The sequence below is a fragment of the Danaus plexippus genome, assembly GCF_018135715.1.
Source record: "Danaus plexippus chromosome 16 unlocalized genomic scaffold, MEX_DaPlex mxdp_31, whole genome shotgun sequence".
Lineage (NCBI taxonomy): Eukaryota > Metazoa > Arthropoda > Insecta > Lepidoptera > Nymphalidae > Danaus > Danaus plexippus.
The window spans coordinates 1,107,045-1,131,283 of NW_026869852.1; the positions used below are offsets into that span (position 1 = coordinate 1,107,045).

General features: G+C 35.2%; 1 protein-coding gene across 5 annotated transcripts in view; it reads left to right on the top strand.

Annotated features, from left to right (window-relative positions):
• The window catches only part of LOC116771871 (zinc finger protein 608), a 59,397-nt gene that overhangs the window by 19,199 nt on the left and 15,959 nt on the right, over nucleotides 1–24,239 (top strand). For all 5 annotated transcript variants that reach the window (XM_061528259.1, XM_061528255.1, XM_061528258.1 and 2 more), the window contains exon 3: nucleotides 2,710–3,573. In XM_061528259.1, coding sequence (XP_061384243.1) covers nucleotides 2,770–3,573 — 804 coding nt within the window. In that variant the 5' untranslated portion in view covers nucleotides 2,710–2,769. The remainder of the gene's footprint in view (nucleotides 1–2,709; nucleotides 3,574–24,239) is intronic.

Consider the following 24,239-nt stretch of genomic DNA (forward strand, 5'->3'; position numbering starts at 1 on the left):
TACTAATATGGTTTCAACTTTCATTAAAATCTTTTGAATGACAACAATTAATAATATTTTTTTGTCAGTTCGTCTGTATGTTACAGCGTTATTCGTGTCTCGTGTCGTGACTGCGTCGATTTGCATAAGAGCGATTGTAAATTAGTGTTGATGTAACCACAAACACGACCACCAAACCACCACAGACGTGTTGCAATAAACCATGAGCCCTTTGTAATTATTCTATGGGGGCTTGAAGTCCATTGACGCGATAATCATGGTTGCATAATTAAACTTACAGATATACATATATTAGTACAACTACCAGGCTTTCATAAAACTCAAAGAGAGTAATATGTAGTATGAAGTAAAGTAAGAGCACTGTAGTATATCAGCAATCATGTTAGCATTTAATTGACCTTATACCAAGAAAACGAATTATTGTCGTTATTTTACTTGTAAACTTCGTGTACAACATAAATATTAGAATTTTAAAATCAAACGTAATAAGTTAAACTTTGTTAACCTCAGATGTTCTTTTTGTATATGATTCTCTTATTATGTAATCTTGTCGTATCTTTGTAAGATGTTCAATTCATTTTGACTCATAGATGATTTGGAATTTATTTACGGTTTTTGAATTCTGTAACAGTATAGCAATTACATTGTTAGTTAGATTTGTTCAAGATTATATTTATCTGTAGTTGGAATTCTTGTGAGTCCTGGTGAATAATCTATTGATGTATTGACTTTAGTACTCTCATAGAGAGGACACTGATGACACGGCAACTGAATGGAATTAAATTTTTCTCACGTCTCAGCTGATAATATTGAGAGAAAATATATTTTGAAAATGGATTTATCGTATACATATAATGATATTTTGCCTGAAAATAAGTATTTGTATTTTATTAAACAAATTTAGTTTCATTTTATACATCGTCTTATTCATTTATAATTTAGGAGTTTTTTAGTTTCTTACAGCGGGTTGCCAAATTAATAGGGACAGTCACATTTTTTACCATATTTTTTCTTCAGGCGCGTTTGACTGCTATTTCAAGTGGTGTAAGTGGTCCTGGAATGTATTTTTATGTTCACAGCACCTGTACCAATCAACTTGAAAGTAAATTTCAAGTGTTATGGGATTTGTTTATTTTGTAAAAATATTTTATAATCGGGAGAGACGCATAGTCCTTCGTGTAAAAGTGAAATACGTTACTAATGATTTAATAAAGTTATTTTGTGAAGTAGTTATTGACTGCAAGTAAGTATTACTTTATTGTTATTAAATCTAAAGTATTTTGGGACTGATTTAAGAACGAAAATAATTTATTATTTATTTTTACAGCTTTCACTATGAGTCGAGGGATAAATTTGTCTACAAGAATAAAGTCTGAGGTTAAAACCTTTCTTTTGCACACAAGTCATTCTCAGAGGCAGATAGCAGAACTGGTTGGTGTTTTTAAGTCTGTAGTAAATAACATAAAAATAAATCTTGATCATGATCAGCCACTTTCGCCCAAAAGAAAAGGCAAATACGGAAGAAAACGGATTACAACACCACGGTCCGATAGGAAAATCGGGGATATTGGTTTGCAAAACAGGAAAAAAAATGGTTGATTGTTAACCTTGACGGTACAGGAGTCTGGAATACAAATTTCTGTATTGACCGGTCATCGTCCAGCTAAAAAGCCGGGACTGACATAGTCGATGAAGAAAAAGCGACTTGTTTGGGCTCCTGAACACCGTCTGATGAGTGTTGAAGACTGGAGCAATGTTAGTTTTAATGTAAATTTATATTTTTTATTAATATTATGGTATATTATCTAAAAACATTTTCATAAAAATTATAAATACTTTTTTCGTGTGTGTCTCAGACGAATCAACATTTGAGATTCTAAGCAATAAAAGCAACTTTGTCAAGTAGTGCCCAGGCGAGAAATTTGACCATGACTGCGTTGTGGAACGGGTTAAACACCCTCTTCAAATTATGGTATGGTCTGTTATAAGTGCTAAAGGGATTGGGCGTCTCTACATTGTCCAGGGAACCATGAGACAGGACTGATACAAGCAGGTCCTAGAAACTCGCTTGTTGCCACAACTCCAGGAATGGTTCCCAGAGGGGGAGAAATTCATGTTCAAGCATGACTCACCACCGTGCCATAAAGCAAGGAGTGTAAAGAAATTTTTAGCAGACCACAATATACCAATTTTACCTTGGCCTGCCAGTTCTCCAGACAGGGACCCCATCTAAAACTAATGGGAAATTAGCAAAGCGGAAATTGCCAAGGAAATGATAACCGCCAAGGTAAAACTGATCGAAAAACTAATAAATGTGTGGCACCACAACCCCAAAACAAAGGAAAGTGCCAAACAGTTCTTATAAAGCATGCCAAGGCGGATCAAAGCACTCATTCAGGCTAAAGGAAGTGTGACAAAATATTAGCAATATTTCATTGCCATTTTCATAATACCTGTTAATATTTTTAATAACAAAAGATTTTAATTTTTGTTTAAACTACTTGTAACAATGTGTCTAATATTATTAAATGTAATTATAAATCAAATCAACGTTTTTAATTAGTTATGGACCAATAAAGTTAAAAAAAAAAAACAATATTTTGCGACTGTCCCTATAATTTGGCAACCCATTGTATATTTATGAGGTTCTATCATAAGATGTAAGATGTAATATAACGCCATTCATTAAATATATTTGGATGTGTGCAGGGCTACAATGGTGTGTGTGTGTGCGGGGCTGCGGGGGGCGGGCGCGGGCAGCCGGCGCGCATGGCGGCGCCAATGAGGGAGGGCGCGCCGGCCGGCGGAGCTCGCCCCGCGCCCCCCGCGCACCACGCGCACCCCTCGCACCACGCGCACCACGCCAACTTCGAGTACGATGACAACGAATGGGACATCGGCATAGGAGACCTCATCATAGACCTAGATGCCGACATAGAGAAGACGGACGAGGCGGACGAGGCGGGCGGCATGGCGGCGCGCGCCGAGCCGGACGCGCAGCGCACCGCGCTCAAGATGAAGATCAAGCGCACCAAGCCCGGCACCAAGAGCTCAGAGGCCAAGCACGAGATCGTCAAGTCCAACGAGGTCAACGGCGAGGCGAAGACCGCCACCGCGGCCGCCGCGCCGCCCGCCGCCAAGAGGGGCTCCGGCGGCCATCGGCGGGACAAGGCCCGCGACAAGCATCATCACCCTCACACGCATCCTCACCCTCACCCTCCGCACGACGTTAACGGAGTGCCGAGGGTGCCACCGCCGCCTAACGCGCCCGGTCCTCCCGCGCCGCCGCCGGCCGCGCTACCCTCTGCTTCCGCACACGCGACGCACCAGCCGCACGCGACACACTCGTCGCCCGCGCAACCGAAGCCCGAGCAGCGCCCCGGCGCGCCGAGACTCGAACCAAAACCCTCGTCGTCGCCCGCGGCCGCGCCCGCCGCGCCTTCTACGCCGGCGCCCGCTCCGCCGGCTTCGCCCGCGCCGGCCCCCGCACTCTCGGCCAAGCCTGAACCCGACGACTCCCGACAGGAGCACAGCAGTCAGCCGCCGACTAAGAAACAAAAAACTGAATCTAAGGTACACATATATTATTATTATACACATCATCACTTTCGTTGTACTTCGGCAGTCCTATTAATGTGCTTTCAAAACGATTTCACTTTCTTATAAACATCTTGATAAGAACACTCCTGTCTAATATAACCTCAATCACGATATGTTAATACTTGTCTGATAACATCTGATCCAGTATCTACACCGCGTCATCATCTTATCCCCGCTATATACATATATGCACCTTGTCGCACAAACGCGCCACTTACCGCTATCTATCTTTATATTTGTCTATTACAATAACAGCTAATTGTCCGATTGCTCTTATCAAGCTTGTATCTGATTGTTTCGGAGTGTATTTAATTGTCGGAGCTTAGGGGTGTTTGCGAGCTTGATTGAGTGCAAACGGCGGGGTGTAATCCACGCTGTCGCCCGCCGCAGCGGTTCATTAAATCACCGCCACCCTCCGTCACCCCCCAACCTCACCCCTCACACCCCCTACCACTTGCTCTTTACAAATTAATGCGATTGTGGCCGGTGTTACTTATCTCCTAATCTATATTACTAATTCGCTCTATTTCACTGGAACCGTTAATGATCGAGGCGTTAGAGAAACGATATCTTCGTACAGAATGTAATGAGAGTTAAATCTATCTCGGTAAGTAGTACTGGCAGCGGCGAGCGGTAGGAAATGTACAAATGAACACACACCTGCTCCAGTGTTCACTACACGTCGTTAATCAAAGAGCTGATGTTCTTTCATAGTAGTGAATCCCAAGTGTAGCTCACGGTCTCATAGCGCTTAAACCGCATTAAATTACAACTCGGCAGCTGCTCGGCCAATGAGATATTATAACCGTGTTTTATTATAGTAAATTGCTTTCTGTATATAGCTCAAGATCCCCTCCCTCTAACTAAGGGGAGCGAACACATCTCCGAAATTCCTTTCATTAATCACTGTCAAGGGTTCTAAAAATTTCTAAAGTGCTCGCGGAATCAATTTAACCTCCCTCTAACTGGAAAACTTTGTCTAAGATGGCGTGATAATTAAAGACGATATCAATTTAAAATTCAGCACCTCATCCGGTTGATGGCATTGACGTGCCTCGTATAACGTATTTCTAAAAAGTCGGTAACCATCAAGGATAAATATCAATACTATACAACACTTGTCTCGTACAACTTAATGAAAACTACCAAACTAATATTATTTTCTGTAGCATTCAATTTAGGATGAAAAAGAATACACGCGGTAAATTGATGTTTCAAATTCTTTTCATCCCGAAAATAATTTCCTGTTATCACGCAAGCGAAAAATAGGGATCCATTTAGACGTTAAGAATTATAGTTACATGGGAAATAACATATCAGTGTATTTATAAAAATGAAACGGCAAATCATATAGAAGAATAAGCACGCTGTAAGACGTTAGGTGTTATTCACACAATATAATCATCTAAACTCTAAAGCCTTACTGATAGCGAATGACATGGCGACAAATTAATAAGTAATATATTACAACATAATTCGAAACATGTATATTTTGAATGAGGTTAATATGGCCGGCTCGTTTATGCGATCGATCTGAATAAATTTACATTCTGATTGCTGTTGATCTGTTCTCGACGGTACGACTGCCGACTGGTCGCTGTGATTGCGGACATTCAATTTATACTCTAATAAATACTACATATTTCAATATTACACTCTACAACGAACACTTAATACGAACCAAATTCTATTATATTCGTTCCATATTTGAAATAATTAAACAGTTCAAAATATTCGGCCATTTAAATGTCTGAATGGTATAATATCGAACAAAGAGGATATTATTTTTGCACAGCGATGCTGACATGAGTGATTAATTCAGATGAATTTTTCGCTTCAACGACTTTATTTATATCCCACAACGGACGTATCGCGTTACTTGCTCCGGGCGTATCATCGTTCATTTCACAAAAACGTTATTGCCTCCACCGAAAGCGAAAGCTCTTTGCGTATTAAAATTTTAATAAAGTATCTATAATAATTGATTGACGTTGTAATAAAATAAATCGCCTCGGTGTAAGGGTTATCTCATTTATACTACAGCGATAACAATAACTGCGATTATGACATCTGTTTTGAATTCATTATAGCTCCACTGATAATATAAATAAATGTACCGTACAAACTAAACCCGTTAACGCTTCGAACAAATACTTGTTAATTTAATTTAAATAACGTGTCTGTCAATTTTACGTTTAAATAATAATTTATTACACAAACCGGCCCATGTACTTCAAATAACTTCGTTAATTAGATGAAATAAAAACTTTTTCGTATTTATTTGTATTAAAGTACCAGGAGAGCTGAAGATATAAGGAGATAGCGGCAGCTGTCGAGTTGACTACTGTGCGGGTAATTACTGTTGTAATTAGAATGTGAGACCGGGCGAGGCCCGCGGCGTCGACAGCCCGCGCTCTAACAGACGCCATTATTATTTCCGTTTCGCATTATACCTCCGCGGTTTGTTAGCTACTCGTTCATTATGTCACGAACGATCGAAACTATAATAAATCAGCAGCCGGATTGCGAATTAAATAGTAATTAATTGGCTCGATTGTTAGCCAAATGATTCCTTTAACATCGACATCGATATACATCACGTTTACAGTTAGTCAGTTAACGGTTCGCGAACGAACGTTCGTACCACTGCACAATCAGTTTAGTGTTTATTTAGCGATGCGATTATTCATTCGTATTAAGATGTTCGGATGTTTCGTGGAGTAACACGTACCATTGGTATCTTGACAATAAATTCCGGCGTCTCAGTTGTCATAAACCCATTTAAGTTGCTCCGTGTTCGTGTCCCGGACTGGATCGGGGGTTCGGTCGGACTGTCCTATGAAAGCTGGATCTTGTCGGGCGACCGGTCGGTCGATCCGTTGGCCGAGAGTATAATCCGCAGCTGGCGTGTACCTGGCCGTCTCTTTGTTAGAATGGAAAGTTTTGCCGAGAGCAGATTTGTCTCGGTAAACGTTCGCCAAATATATAAACACCGATGTTATTACCAGTTAACGCTTTAAGAACCTCAGACTTAGCAATTTCATTCGTGAAACTGGCATTCCATAATGACTGCAAGAAGTCGACGTTGTAAAATTTTTATGATAACAGTAACAACGTCGGATATAGTAGTTTTATTTTGATTGTAAATTATTTTACTGATTGTAATCGCTAGTTGAGCGTAATTTCATACCTTTTTTCCTTATTTATTTAAAGGTTTAGTGAATACTTTATAAAAAATAGAAAAAATCTAATCCCCATAAAATGAACAAATGGTTTGCTCAACTAGTCTGCAGACTAATAAAACCTTCACAGATGCAGAAGGGGAGACGAGGATCAAAAGCCGATTTTTTGTTATCTTTTTTTATTTTCTGTAAGCCGCTATTTTGCCCTCCTTTGTGTTCGTGTTGTTTACTAATGGGTTCTGTTGGGTTCGACTTAAGATAATAACTTAACTTTTTTTTCAGCGCCCATGTGTCGTGTCGAGCGAGTTTTTGCCGCCGGAAATGCTTGAGTGGCGGATTATAATTTATTTGTTGATCTCGCGGCTCAATCTAAAAGCAAATGTTCCAACAGCATGCGTGTTTTATTTTCGTTTGAAGCGGATACATGAGTGAATTTCTTTCATGACGGAGTGTTTGCACTCCTCATTTATTTAATAGCGGGTTTCCATGGCCCCTCCAGTTTTCCACGGCGGCCGATATCCCTGACCGTAATCGTTATCGCCGTCCAATCAATCACTCCGGTTTAATTCCCCGATATCCTGTGGTCCAGCTATCAACCTCGTGTGAGAGTCCCGGTCCGGTCCGGGGCCCGTATCGCGCCAGCCAGCTCTGTGTGCCAATAACATAAATCTTGACGAGCACCCTCCCTCCCCGTACTCAGATTGCTGTCGTCTCCACAATCGATATTCAATCTCTTTGACGTAACTCTCCCCTATCTTTCTTACTTACTGACGACGTTTAGGGCAGATGAAAGAGCAAAGCATCGCTTGCAACTTCATAAACCTTTCAAAGGATTTCTTGATTTTTCTTTTGTAGAGCCCCTTCTTCTTTCTATTATTTCTACGTATGATGAACATATCTATTAAACTAACGTCAACCCTCCTCGAGGTATGCGTTTTTTAAACAATTCCATAACCTTAATGTGTGCTGTGTGTTTAAAGGTTCATTATCTAATGTAATTATAGCATTCCTGTCGTAATTAGCTGAATGGGGACACGGCTAGCAGATATCAGTAATTGAATAGCTCGTGTGCTGAGGTCGGTCGGAGTTCAGACCCACGTCATTTATCCCCGTTTATAATTGAATGGCTGGTATCTCGGCCGTACGAGGCTGGTGTATCGCGTTATTAGAGTCGCATACGTAATTTGTTTGTCAAAGACGGCAGCACGCAGTTGTACCCGCTGTGAATAATTTAAATCCATCCCCTCGATGGGGGCGGCCTCGTATCGATTCCACCGGGCGTCGGTACTCCTCACCGTATGTATGCTGCTCATATTACGGCCACTTTCTGCTGTGTTCTGCTCCCCTGGTACTACAGCACTGATTCTCGGATCGTTGCTCGTTCAGACTTACGTTGTCAAATCCTTTTTTGCTGCCAGGGTTAACGTTGCAAAAACAAATAAGTATAAAATAAATAAGTAATACAAATGCAACACCAACAATAATATGGAAATTTTATAAATCTCCTGTCATCAAAATTAGTTATGAGGGGACATAAATAAAATTTGTCGATTCTGTTAAAATATTACTACTACGCATTTCAAACCGTAAAAGCAAACAAAACAAATAAATTAATATATAATAATAATGTATAATTATCCATCAGACTATATTGTTATGGAGATACGTTTTCGATTTCAATAATTGAATACCGTGAACTTAATGCAAGTTATAAGTATAAAAAGGTAATGTGTGATTTTATGTACGCGTTGTCCCAGCCCTAGCGGCGGACGGCCGTTTATTTGATATTTTATTTTATTGTGTCCCAGAGCGTGGGTAAATGTTTGAACGGAGCGTATTTTTGAAACACGACAACAGATTTAAAGTTGGTCTCCTTTATTTATCTTTTAGAGTGCATTTGATTTCAACACTTCGATAGCTGTGAACGTTCTCTTTAAGCGATATAAATGACTCTAATGTACCGTCATCTCGCTTATATTAATTCGTGTTTTATTTCCAATATCCTTAATATTAAATTCGTGTATTCAAGAAATTCAAAGACAGATTTTTATTTAAATGACAATCAAAGTTTTGATATAAATGTAGGATATAAATCATGTTGTACATTTAATAAGCCTTGTAATAAAACATACTAACTCTTGTTCAAAATTAATTATCTTAAAAACATTCGGAATCTCTGTATGATGTTTGACTGAGCTAAGACATCGCGTTTGTTATTTTTGTGTTCAAATAACGTGCTTCGTGACAAATGATTTATTAACTGTTCGTTTCAAATTTAAATCTTTCACGACGTTATAAATGGGATTATTTGTTTGTTATTTCTTTACAGTAATTTCTTTTGCTTGTACGTAAAATATATTAATATAACAGACTCGTAATTGTGATGATAAAAATACATTTTACACAGAATAAATAAAAAAATCATTCAAAAAAGTTTTTATATTTCGTATTAATCCGGATAATAACCGTAATTTATAATATGATTCCAATGTGTGATGTAATGTTATGATACGATTTAATACAACTTAAATATCTCGTTACTAGTTTGCCGAAGCAATTTGTGTTGATAGTGATGTATTACGTTTAATCCGTGGCTGAAATCCAAACTCATTCGGTCATCTGACAAACTGCCAACCTACTATTATTAAGTAACTTGTACACTTTCTTGGAAATGTGTTTAACGGATTTGATAACGCTCGTTATTTATTATAGAATGTCGACACATTTAATTATTATGGAAATCTAGTCATCGAGAGCACAAATCATATGCATATAAAGACACATAGTAGTAGTATTTATCTATTACATAGCTTTTTTAATCCATAATTAAGTAAATATTTACATAAAACGTCCCGCTAGTTTGCTCGTAAGCTGTCCATAAATACAATCCTCTCAAAGCATGTGCACGTTCTTTTATAAGACGCGCTCTAAAACAAAATATTCACATTCTGAATATGAAAGGTAACGTAACGATTAATATTATTTAAACATTTATAAATAGATAATTTATGATAAACATTCGCGATTTTTACATACTCTAAAGCTTATTAACGGACTATTTGACAATTTTTTTTCTGTTTGACAATTCATCCTAACGACTGATTTTAAAACAGATTGTATACCTCGACATTCATAATCGTATAAGTATGTTTGTTCGTGTGAAATTTCTCATTTATTTTTATCTTTGCAGCGCTAAGTATGACGCGGGCTATCAGATAAATTCGTCTGAAATAAACCGTTCAGTTCGTGCGAGCGCTTCTTTATTGCTTATTTATGTACCAACACAACTGCCGTATATATCTAATTAAAAATACACGAATGCCACCGTATGGAATGATGTTTATGCCATCTCTGACTTGTAATTCATTCGATACATCTTATTATCTTATGATCTCCTGGTAATTTTTTTCACATCGCGCTCGGTATTATAATTGAGACGATAAAAATTCCGACGTGACGGACGGCTCGCTCGCCGTTTTTGTTTGTTTGAAATACCATCTCTTTAGAACTAAGTCGAATAAAAAAACAAAGGATAATAAAGAATGTGTTGATTTTGAAAGAATTGAAACAAATGAATCCAAAACACACACGCAGTTAAAATATAAAATAACAAAGCTGAGCTCAGAACGCCGAGTAACAAAAGAACACAGCACGTTGCATTTTCCGACGTAAAATGCAAGTTTATTTTTCCAAAACTCTTTTATTCTATATGAGTGGTGTAGGAATGCTACATATTATTTAAAATTCTTTTCTGTGTCCTATTTTACTTTGTAGTTTCCATTCTGTTAACACTCGCCTCCGGTACGTAATATTTATCGCAGTTCTGCATCGCTGGAATTCATTGCTCTGTAGAAAGAATACAAGAGGAGAGAGCGAGCAGATAAATTAAATAAAATTAATCTTCTAACTAAGCAATTGTAGAATTGTCGCGGAATAGTACCAGGGGAGCAGGAGCGCGAGTAGTACCGTATCAAATGAAGCGGAATCCACTGTGGGAATGATTTCCTCGGGCGCAGCCAGCGGGCGACAACGAATTGAATAAAGTTTCGTACCGCGATAATTGCCACCGGGGCTCCATGAACCGCGAGGATGGCGAGAACAGAGAGGACGGCCGTCTATAATGAGACGGCTTCTTTAATGAAAATGCCGAGTGCATGCTTCACGACTCGTTCAGTACGAGCCGGCTTCAGACAGAACCTCATCGCGAAATGTTATGTCGGTTTTTGTGCGACGGAACGGACCCAGATTGATAAATTACTCGTAGCCTTGAAGTCGCAGCGAAGAGACGATACTCGGCACAGATAAATACAAAGGAAAATATATTTGTTTTAGTTTGGAATTTGTCGCGTGTCATTTACTACTTTAACGCTGTTTCAACACAGATAAAATAGGAAAAAAATATATGTATGCAGCAATAAAATATTATAACGACTGTTCAACATGAACCTCTTTTATTTATGATTCGTGTGCTGTGCAAATGTATACTCTTTCAGATAATAACTAATAACGTTATAAAGTATCCTTCGAGATGAGGCAACCGCACACTGACATGTTACATCGCGTGACACCATTACAAACTATATAAGGCATGACGATTGTTCAAAACTGACTTTACATGCTACTAAATTACAATGAAGTAACCAGAACCGCATAAAGAATACAACATCACATACATGTTAGAAGTAAATGAATTGTGTAACAACGCCTTCATACAAATCACAAATATTATTCAAAAGAATAATTCAAATGGAATAAGAAGCAGTCGTTGAATATCTTAATAAAATGATCATCACATAAATATTTCTTTCAAAATGCTTGGCAAACGTTAAGCTATTCGCTAATTTGATCGTAAAACAAATACTTTTAGCTGCAGATCATAATATTTATAGTTGGAACGATTACGTAACTCCCAATGAAATGTATGAGAGTTAAAAACTGAAAGTAGCTATCAAATATTTATCCGTCTATTTTATGTTTTCCTGGTAGTTGTAACCAATTTTCCGCAGTGTTGGAAACGTGGAGTTCATCTCCGTAATATGGCCTCTAGTGCCAAAGAAATAAAGCCTATTCGTTATTTAGTACGGGATCGCGGTCAAGTGTTGATCTTGTTTGTCTTGTTAACATGGCTCGAGTACTTATTATAATGGCTTACTTAAGGTTTCACTCGCAAATACTTTGTTCGCATACACTTACTTGTTCGCAATAACTTTACTTTGCTCTTGATGGATTTATTGCTTCAATCCTGCAGTTTATTTAATAAATTTTCAACTAATGATTCCTTATATATTTTTTGCCTTTGCATCTAATACGGTTATTATTCGGTAATCATATTTTAGGTTTATATTTTTAACTCATTATAAATCAATATATTTTAAATTTTAATTATGTTGCTAAACCCGATAAATGATATATGTGACTATTAGGAATTATACGGTGTTTAAAACAATATATTAATCTATTAATAATACAGTAATATATTTATATTAATGTCGGCAAATGAATATTTTACCGATTGTATTAAGAGTTATATACATTATACATATCATTCGCGTAGAGAATATTTAATGTGTCATACTCGTGTAAAGTAAGACGTTAGTATTCGATTAGGTATTTTTTCCTTAGGCTGTTGTTTTAAAACATTATTTAATAATTCTATGACATGAGAACTATTACATTACATTATGAAAAGAAAACAGTTTATAATCGAGTTATATATATTTTATGATGTGGACAAAAATCAAAATGTGTATTCATGTAGTCAGTGGTCTGCGTTCAAAGATTTAAACAGACAACCGTCGGCCGTTATATCGTAAATGAGTGTTGAGGCGCCTCGCCGCTGTAATTGTTCGTCTCACTCGATGTCCTTCTCATTGATGCTCTCCTGGTACCTCTTTGTACCAAATTGAAACTTTCGATGTGTCATCAATTTTTACAGCTTCCCCTCCCTACATTCCCTCTTTCACGAAACTTACTAACTTTTCTAGTTTTATAGATTTTATTTATTCGCTTGATTCGAGAGATAAAAAAAAAAAACCTTAAGATATTATAAAATCGATTGTTTATAAAAAACATAGTTCTTTCTATTGTAGTAGTTTTATTTGAGATGTAACATAGACAAAATCATACAAAGAAGCAAATTTCTGTTAATGTCTAAGTAATTCAAATGTATTTATTATATCGGTCACAATGCATTGCCTATTCAGAACAATGTTAGCGGTTAAGTGCCTCATGATGAGCTTTTCCTTCTAAATTCCACGGTGAATTATTGGCACTCGTAAAGACATTTGCGAGAGTCGGGGGACCGGAGACAAAAGCAAAGCGACGAGTGCTCCGACCGAACATTTGTCGCTTATATTCATGTACAGGGGTTTTATTATTACGCTTGAGAGGACTTCTCCCATTTATTTCTTTTTTATTTTTATTCTTAGAAAGCTACGGATTGTTAGTTAAATACAATAAATTCGATTGAATAATCGCTAAAATTTGTTTTTAACTAATAAAACAATGGATACATGCGAAATTTGGATTGGTAAAGTTTTTAAATCCAACTACACGGTTTCAATACAAATGGGATTTTCTATCTAGTGCTCTCAGCCGTTCAAAGTTTTAGATTGTTCACGGTCGAATACAGGAGTGCGGAGATTGTACGAATACACGAATACAGAGCTCGGTTCACTTCGAATACAGCAAAATCGATTTTAGCCACGTCACTTTTCAGTTGGATTCACTGTGTTCAAACAAAACTGTCTGAATCCCCCTCGTAAGCGCCCGGTGAAATAAACGCGGATCATATAAATACTTCAGAATACTTCATTGTGCACAGATCTTTTATATTCTATTAATATTTATTCATAATAAGATGTACTACTTTCCTAATTGTTTTTGTATTGCTATTATTTGTATGAGACTAACTTTTTTTATCTTTGCAGGTAAGACGATGAGCTTTACGGAGGGTGAGTTCTGATATCTATGGGATAAAACAAAGTTAACAAAAACTGTCTATGGCATTGTATGTTCATGGTGTCATCTTCAGTGTCCGTGACGACATAATATATTAATGCACAAACAAATAAAATATATATATAAAGCTATTTAAAAAAAATGAATTTCTACGATTCTGATTAAATTTTGATCATAGTAAATTTTTCTCTTCGAATCTGATCCCACATTCATGAGGACATTGCTTTAAACACTTATAAAGTATATGGCTTTAATATTTTATGTTTGTTTAGACGTATGAAGTTAAGTTAATATAAAATCATATAATTCCTAACTTATCAGCAAATTTAACGGAGTTCGTGATTTTGCTTAAATTATTAATTAGAAATTCCACATTGATACGGAAGTTTTATTCTCTCAATAACATGAATAAATTTAAACAATATGTTACGTCATATAACTTCTTTTTTTTTATGATAAACACAAAGTTATCTCAGAACTATTTTTTATATTTAAAAAGAAAGTTGAGAACAATTTATTTTATATATACTAAAATAATCATAATTTTAAAATGAATTTACATAAATATTAATATATATATATATATGTACACATATTTTTAATTACTAGTAATGTTTTATTTAACCTTTGTCTCTGAATACAGAATCCATAATTCATTTTTCAAGATAATTAATATGCTACTATAGCCAGTTCCTTTATAAAGTGTGCACTTATATAAATTATATAGAATCATATAATCATATATAATTAGATCGCTTTGATTTTATTTTCTATTTTTTTCCGATAAAAATTCCAAGACAGCCAAAAGTCAATGTTATTTCTTTAATTACTATAAAAAAAATTCAAATCGCTTATACAATATTTCATTCACATATTAAGGACATCAGACATGAATTATTTATAATAACTCGATTTTTTTCCGTCGAACGGAATTAATATGTGAAAAAAAAATCTTAAAGACCAGTCAAATAACAATAGGACAGGATGTGTGCAAGCGTTTGTAGACACGTTAAAAGCGGAGGCGAACCCGTCGGGGAGGCCATTTTATTAGTTTACATAAAGTATTATATACAGCTCTTACGTATAAGGGAATAGGGTCGATATTACAACAGAAAAAGCTCCGGCGGTAAGGGCGTGTGAAACACAATATCACCTCTATTCCATACAGGATAAAGACTTGCGTTCCAACGATTAAGGTACCAGGAAATAAGGAAATTGCTAGAGGTTCGTGGACGTAACCACTCTTTGATTACTACGCTCGTGACACTAAAACTACTGTTCGCCAACTGTGGGAATATCTAACGTCCTAGTCGTTTGAGGTTTAGAAGGAAAACCTCATATTAGGTTCGAGTTATCTATCCGTTTTCGTCTCATTTCTCATATAAATGAGGTCTTAGCAAAATTTCCTTAAAATTATATCTTCACCAACAAATGATGCGATGTCTGCTAAACGAAGCTATATAATTTTCCTTCCATCCGTATTTTTTTTCTATAATCCATTTAAAGCGAGTTCGCTTCGAGTTACGCTTTGATGATTAAATGCCACATAAAAACTGAAACCTATTTAGAAAAGCATTTTCAAAAGGCGCGTTCGCAACATAAACTTTAATACATTTCAGTGCTATGACAACATTGTATGAAGAGGATGTACAGTCGGAGTACATCGTTTACACGTTTTATGAAGCACCGTAAACTTCAACAAAGCAAAAGCGTTTATAATACTGCTTTAAAATTTTAATGCGGCAATTTGCCAACGAACGCTCCGCCGCCGCACAGATGCCTTGTGATGTAATTTCACTTCGCCACTGTTTGTTTTCAATGACTCTCATCTCATCTACTTTCATACAACGATCGTTCTTATAGATGCTGACGTCTCCATCCTAGACGTCGTAGAACACATTATTTATTGATATTGAATTCATTTTTTTTAAGGTTGCAAGCGTTCATTAATCTAAATTACTAGGGAGACATAAACCTTGAGAAGCTAGTAGCGACCATGGATATGAAACGTCGGTTCGCTTTTTACGTTATTGCAAAGTTATATATATAAATTAATAATTGAAGGTATGTAAGCGTGGCGAGCGTGTACACTGTACAGTCGTGTAAGCCGGCCGGCTGGTTGTACAAAACGTGCCACTAATTACGATGTCCCCACTCCTGACTAATCACCGACTGCTCGTTATTAATAGTCTGCTCTATTTTTGATTGCTACGGAACTATATGTAGAGCACCTACCATTCAGCTAATGAATACTTCATACATCAAAGTGCTTTTTGATGATAAATATGTAAATTTTATATATATTTTTATCGTGAAAGCCTTGGATTTTAATATTAATGTAAGCCGAGCCCACTGAGCGCTGTAATGTATATCCGACATGTTTTAGGCGTAAGTAATATCTCGATGTTATAATTTGTACGTAGCGAAGTCCCGTTGTACATTACATTAAGTAATTTTGTTAACTTTCGTAACACTGTCTAGAAGTTTCGTGTTTTCTTTGCCAAATTAATAAAAGTTTTAATTGAATCGTAACGGAAGGCGGCTCTCTCGGGTGTCGACTTGACTTGAACAATCCCTTGTTTTTGATAACGGACTGTCATGAAGATGTGACTTTGAATATTTAATAGTGTAGATATTATAATTCGTTCGTCATCTTAATATAAAATATTGATTCACTAAACTTATATACATAGATGAGAAGATTAAAAATATCTCAAATAAAGCAGAAAATAGACATTTTTTTTTTTTTATTTTGTTCAATTCTGATACTTTTCCAAAACGATGTTTTGACAAAGCGCCAAATATTAAGTTTTAATGTTTCTCAGTTGCTGTCTTAGTAAGAGTTCACAACGTGCACCGTAAATTGAGTTTTTAAATCTGTTGTCTTAAAAATTCTGAAAGTAGTAAAATTTTTGTAACTATTAAGTCTATGTCGGTCGATGGGACTTTAGTATGCTGTCCTCTTAATATTTCGACTCCCATAAACACTGACAGTTTAAAAGTTAAAATAAATAAACTATGCTTATTATTTTGTTTATGAGAAACATTAAAATATTATATGTTCAAGTAGGTCTCATAGAAGAGTCGTCTTTCATTTCTGTACAAAAAAAAAACATAAATCACTGTTTAATCTAACTAAAACTCAAATTTATATTTAAAAAAATATTACACAAAGTTTTTATAAATCTTGCATGTTTAAGTTGAAGAATATAAATTGTCCAATTTTAAAATATCAAGCGAATTCAACCACCAATAAGTATTTCATAAGTATTTACTTTTCTGTTTGCGTATTCTTGTCATACAATGGACTTAAATTTCTAACGAGTGAAAATCATTCAACGTCTGCATTTTATACATGTAAAAAATATATCTTTAGTATATAATTAATGGTTATTGAGTATAATCTTAAAAGTCTCAGTATTAAATGGTTAGTATTCGATGTATAAGTAGTTAAAATAACAGCTATATGATGGGAATAATCAAAGTAGCAATTTTTATTCACACCGTAATATAAAACTAATGTGTAAATGTTATATGTTCTGTTGCCGTAAGTAAAGTATTGCCAGCGTTGTCCACTTCTGAACCTCCTTCACTATTGATAAATCGTAACAATAATCCAATAGATTCCATTTTCAAGTCACGTGCCTGCGATTCCTTTGTGTGGGGGCTATTTCGAACGAGCGTGTGTTCGTTCCGAGTACTCCATGTTAAATCTGTTATCCTGGTACACACTCTACTGATACTCGGTTCGCTGATACTTTTTTTATTGATAGAATTTATAGACCGAAATAGATAGATAGATAGAGATTGTACATTGATTTGATATATAGATATGATATAGACAAATTTATTTATTTATTTATGGGAAAACATACAGCTTATAATTACAATAATTATTTCGTTAGGGTAAAAACACTTTGCCAGAACATTTTCGACAGTTATTTTTCCATAGAGTATTATACTATAAATAATACTCAACTAAACTCAAATAAACAAGAACATTAACAGCAAGGAGTATCAAACGTACAATTTACTACTATAATCATTTATAAAGGTAACAAGATAAAAATAAAAACGATTAATTTATTATACAATAATATAGAACGAAAAGAAGTACATCTGAATCTTATTTTACATTATATTAATAAGGATTGTCCTTTAAACTACAAAAAAAATTAATTATGTTTATCATTTAGCTTTTTTATATGAAATATAACAATATCTAAGAGCGGACTTTTAAGACGTCGTTTTATATAACAATACATCCATCACTCACAATGGGGAGGGTGTTCGTAAATCAGTATTAGTAATTCTTCTCACCCTACGATTTACGTCGTGTCCGCACCCGCTTATTTCCTTAGCTTTGTGAGCACCGGGGCTTCCGGTCTCGTCAAATTGGCTCAACGCAGCTCTTATACCTATTTTACGAACCATCCTGTCCCAACCTCACCTCAAACAAACCCCACTCGTACCTCATACAAATCTAAAAAGCAATCACAACACCTGTATTGTGTGCGTCATAAACATAAGCAATTTGATATACGATCAGGTTTCTAAGGCCTAGTAATTGGAATAATAATATTTTCAAAGAAACTATATAATAAATATCTAGTTTAATCCGCTGAGATTTATTTTATCCTGAGACATTTCTTTGAAGTCGTCGGAATGAAGTATATTTAAAGACTCCGTGTTCCTGAAATTTAATGTCGCTGTAATCCGAAACACGAAATGAAACAATTAACTATAAAATAACATATCGCTACCGACCTTTAAAATAATCCGATAAACGTCCTAACTTTATACTTTATCGAGGTTTACGTTCATTAGACTTCGCTGTTGGGTTACGAAGGAATATTTTTAAGAGTTGTATTATGTTACAGTAATTGATATATTTAGTATGTAATTCTATAAATGTAATAGTTATTAAATAAATCGTGATCTGATAGTGTTAAGAGCATTATATGAAGCCATAGCTCGTGTGATCTGCACTTAATCCCCTGGACGTGGATAACAACGCTAACAATGTGATAAAGCTGCCTTCGCACACACTCGCAATAACTATAAACTATCAACCGCAAAAGTCTGCCATCTTGAAGACCGAGCGTGGAAATACACACGTCTCGCTCGCACTCCCGGGGACGTCTCATCCGGTGAGCCGTCTCCCATCTCCCTCCCTCCCCGCGGTTAACAGACGCCGGGGAGCAAAGTATAGATGTCCCTGTAGACCTGTTCTTGTTCCTATGCATTAAACGTACATCTAAAATATTGGATTCGAAACTATTTATTCAATAGCAATTCACATTTTGTTTCACTTTGACATCAATATTTTATCCATCGGGACTTTTAAACGTGTATAGAAACTTATACATTCACAAGTCATCGAAGAAAAAATAATGTACAAACAAATCAGTCGTCTGAGCTCCCGGTATCGGAATTTTAATACACTCGAATGGCTATTAGGGTTGCCTGTTTACGTTAACCGTCTATTTCTGTATTTATAATTGGGAACGTGTTTCGTGTAGTTTTTATATGCCGAAGACGACAGCCCTATAAAACCCAAATAGCGACACGATCCAGTGAACTCGTAAGCCGTACATTACTGAACACATGTTTTGTGTTCGTTACATTCTAGTTGATAAAAGTATTCTATACTACGGTAGTAACTTCTTGTGTTTATTGTACTTCGTATCGATGTTCTGTTTTGTTGGTTTGTGAGTTAGAACTGACGCGATTTACTGTCGAGTGATTTACCTACAATAACAATACTATTTGTAATATATAACTAGTAAATGTTTCCGACTTCGTTCGTATTATTGTCTATTCAAAGTTCGCATAATTATTATTGCGATCACAGGGCACTTTCTCAATGGCGCGTCGCTTCATGAATTATTAACAATGACTGTCGGGAAGGTACGACTATTTCATTGTACAAATTATTCATTCCTTACCTTCTTATTGTTGGATGTGACGAACCGTCTTACATATAGTAAAAGATACAATAATTTATGAAAATTATAACAATTTAATATCAGTGTTATAAAACGCATGGTTGTCACTGTGCATGAGTGTTTCATATTAGATTGATAGCGTGTATTTATTAAGACGTGCAGGGTGCAGGGTGCAGGGTCCTGCTGCGGTTGGCAGAGTCGCAATCTGTTAATCAATTACACAGACCGTTGGAGCTGTTTTTCCATCACGTAATGGATACCGCGCCGTGTTTGTAATGCGTTATGATCACGCACGGCTGCCTGGCCGACTACAAGCGCTCCTCTCTCGATCTGAGCCACGCTTTATGGCCCGCACTTTTTATCCTCTGCTCCCCCACAAGCTGTCGTCTCGCAAGCTGTTATTCAGCCACCGCCTTGTTCGAATGTTATTTATTTAACAGAATTAAATTCTACATAACATAACGGCTATCATAACTGAATCTACACAACTCGTTTTACCAAATCAATTCGTTCAATTAAACATTCGATACGCCGTATATTTTTTTGTCTATAAAACCGAAGCCCTGATTTGCATAAGGACGTCGAATTCGACTCGCCGGCCCAAATAAAGACGGAAAGTCATTTACATATGCAAATCTCGCTCCGTTCGAATTCAAATACCTACTTGCTTTATTACAAACGGCTTAAAGATGCTAACACAGCCTCCGAGAGCCCCCGGGGCTCCGGTGACGGCTATTTGTCGATTAATCGTGGTTAACGGTTGAATTCCTATTGAATCTTCCCTCTGCCATACCTTTTATATACATTTTTATATGGGGTAGATTTGTAGCAGATTGATTTATACCTATTATTATTTTTTTGTCAACCTATTTACATTGCTCTCTCGATATCTTTTGTCTCCACGCAATCTTTTGACATTAATTAAATTATAGATTAAAAACAATTATGTCAAATAAATGTAAATTTTATGCAATGATTAAATATTTATTTGTTTGTTTCACTTGTTAATCACGTTCGACAGGACCAAATAGGTATTGGTTATTCAAAGCTAACTAGCAGCGTTTGTGATTTAATAACATTTCAATAATTTTGATATAAATGCTCTGCCAATAATTGAAGCTCTTTCTAACTGTAGTTATAAATGAATGTTATTGAATTAGGTAAGTATTTTAAGATATAAATATATTTATTTAATATGATAATGTTTTATTGCTTTTTTTGTTTTATCAAATTATTCATATTCCTAATGCTTATTTTATTTAAAAATTTATATTTTTAGTACATGATTTAAATAATATATTTTTACATATAAATTTAGAATTATTGTATTTATATACATAATTAATTTGTATATTGATTCAAGCTTGTAGTTAATGCATATGTGTATAACGTATAATAGGTACTTGGTCTGAATACATTTTGCATCCGTTTTTAATACTTTAAACTGTATACATATTTTTAATGTTCAAACAGAAAGATATAATATGAAGAATGTTAATAAAACAAAAAAGTATGCCTAAGTCCAATGCGAGATAACATCTTCAACAAATGGCGCTATTAACCTCAACACGACATGCAATAGGGTGTCCAACTATTACCTAGTTTACAAAAATATTTAAATTCTTCGTAAATTTTGGGCGTATTTAATATGCGTATGCAAAAAAAAATTAGCCGAAAATAATTGGCTATTTACTAAAGTGACAACAACTTTCACCCTTATATTATCTGTGACATGAAAAGAGAACATTTCAATAAATAATTTTATAATTCAACTGTTTACAATATTTGTATGAAAAAATTAATTAATTTATCTCTTTACTTATTTCAATAAAGCTGTTGTTAATTTAACTTAAAATACCTTTCCTTCCAAACACAAAAATTATGGCTTCTGTATTTCAGAACGCTATCTTCCGTCTCCCTCCTTCTAATAAGTCTTTCTCACTCGCACATATTGTAATGGAATCTAAAGTGACGCGTCAAAATGTCATCAAATAAAATGGGAGATAGTGCAATGTTTTTAATATTTAACACAATTTCTTAATCTCATAAAAAATGGATATAATTTCAGTAGAAATTATTCGTGTTCTTCTTTTATTAAAACAATAATTGTGGCATGATTTAATTACTACGTATTGTTTCCTATTCATTTCAATACATCGGTCATGTTACGTCTGAATATACCTTAATGAGTGAACAATCGTTTTAAAAAAATATAATTTTTTTAACGTAAACTGTATTGTGAGAAACTTGAAGATATAAGTACTTTATAAATAATTATATCAGTAACATGTTTTATAGTAGATTATGCAAAGTTGTCAATTTATATGGTAGTACTTTTAGTCATAATAAAAGTATTTTTTGTTGTCGATAATAAACTGTTATTTCTTACTAGTAATAAATATCTAATATCGGTCAATTAGTGACAAATAATATTAAGTATTTATTAAGACATGATATTAACATTGTAATCAATAATAATAATCTCAATTATTCGAAGCATGTCTCAGTGATCGCGGACATCAAAGCGTGCTTTCAATTTAATTACAATAATGATCGGAATATGCTTGAACCATAGACACTGATTATTCTCTAGTTATCGACGTTAATGGGATACAATATTCGCTCTTATTAGTATATCATTAAAGGTATAGAATCATATAATGATACAAATACTTTTTTTGTTATAATTGAAATATACAGCGTAGACCCCTCGTTGAGTTTCATACAGTCCACATAAACATTACGCGAGCACTCGCTGTGAGAGGGTGATTAATTTGTTTAGCGCTGAGGGCTGAGAGTTGAAGCATTGAAAACATTCGAGAACATTCTTGATTACGGAGGCAACTTTTATCGTTGAATTGGACTTGTCATGGCGTTTTCTTTGCAAGCGGTGGTCATAATTTAATTTTCTTTACCAGAGTAACATGAAGCTGCGGAGTTCATTTCATAACCCATAATACGTTCGTGCTGTCCCTTTCGTTTTGTGTTTGCTAGAGGAGAGGGATAATATTAGGAGACTATAAAAATTGTCAACGTCCAAATTTCATCTTTAGTCCTCACGGAATAGGAACAGTTTTCGGTCGAACGGGGGGATTGATGTCTTCCGCTCGAACGGCACTACATAGCACTCGTAGAAGTTTTCTGCTTCATTTATTAGCGCAATGTCGACGTTGGAGCCAATAAAGAGGCAAGCCGCTCTCGCCACCCTCTTCAGACGATTTATGAGCAAAAACTCGTTTTAATTCTACTAACAGCGCTCCCGTAATTTGAATGTTAATTTTTAACAATTTAAGGCTGTTTAGCGAGTTCTGGCACGCCTGGCTTCGCCGGATTCGCCTTTGAAACAACCCCAAAAATGGTTGACGCGATGAAATTTTATTACGATTTGTCGGTTCGTGTGGCGAGTGGTGTTCCTTCAAAAGCACTCTATACTAACTCATTGCATATGAAATGAATTATTTACATAAACACGGTACTCAACTTAGTCGTGACTAGTTATATTAGATTAGAGATTTCTTTATTAACTATATTACGTTAAAATGATGGAAATATTTGAAGTTTTATTTATAATAAATACATTTCTTTTGTAAAAGCCCATTTGAACGTGGATATGCTTGTTTATTGTAACATGATTTTCTTTTAATCGTATTTTGTTTATTTCAGGTAAGTGGTGGTATCAGCGTGCGGTCAAATGACTTGTGTTCAAGGGGAACGGGTTGTCCTTAACGCGCGGGTAATGTGATATTTATTTATACCTCATTTTTATGGTCCCCTGGTACAAGCATAAATTAGAAAATAAAAGTATGCTGTTTTTATTTCCACAATAAAATATATAAATAACCTTTGTATAAATAGATGAACTGCTTAAATTATTTAAATATCAATGTTATTTGTTTTATTGTCTGAATAACGTGAATATACTTCTAGAAATTGAATTCGTACCAATTGAAAACGATATAATTACAATTTAATTGCACCCTAATTGGATACCCGTTAAAAAGCAGTTGGAATTAATTGCAAGTTCATTTAGTTCTGACAAACTGAGGTTAATTAAATATGAATGTTTGAACTAACAATCCGTTCTGAATTACAAATGTACACAATAATATAAAATCTTATAAATTATAAGTTTATATATATTATGTATTTACTTATTAAGAATAAAGCAGGTTAATTTGAACCCTTGTAAATCAAAGTTGATCTTGTTAGATCCGAAAGGCATATAATCAAGGCACAAGGTGAACAGTGAAGTAATCTTACGTAGTAACAGTAGCATACCAAAATCCCTCGCACCTCCACTCAGAGGGAACTTTTCCTCCTTTGATCTCCCCACATTTCTTAACCTCCTCTCTTAATTATTTTCTCTTTGAACCGACGTAGTGAATTTTAAGAGGCGAAACGGTCTTATAATTATATAATACAGTACGCTCTGTAATTAATAGGTGTGCGAGTTGTTTTTACTTTTTTTGTATTTGTGAATTAGGTATCGATATTAAGTATAATAATATTTTTTTAGCTTTATCATTTAATATTTAAATTTCATATTTAG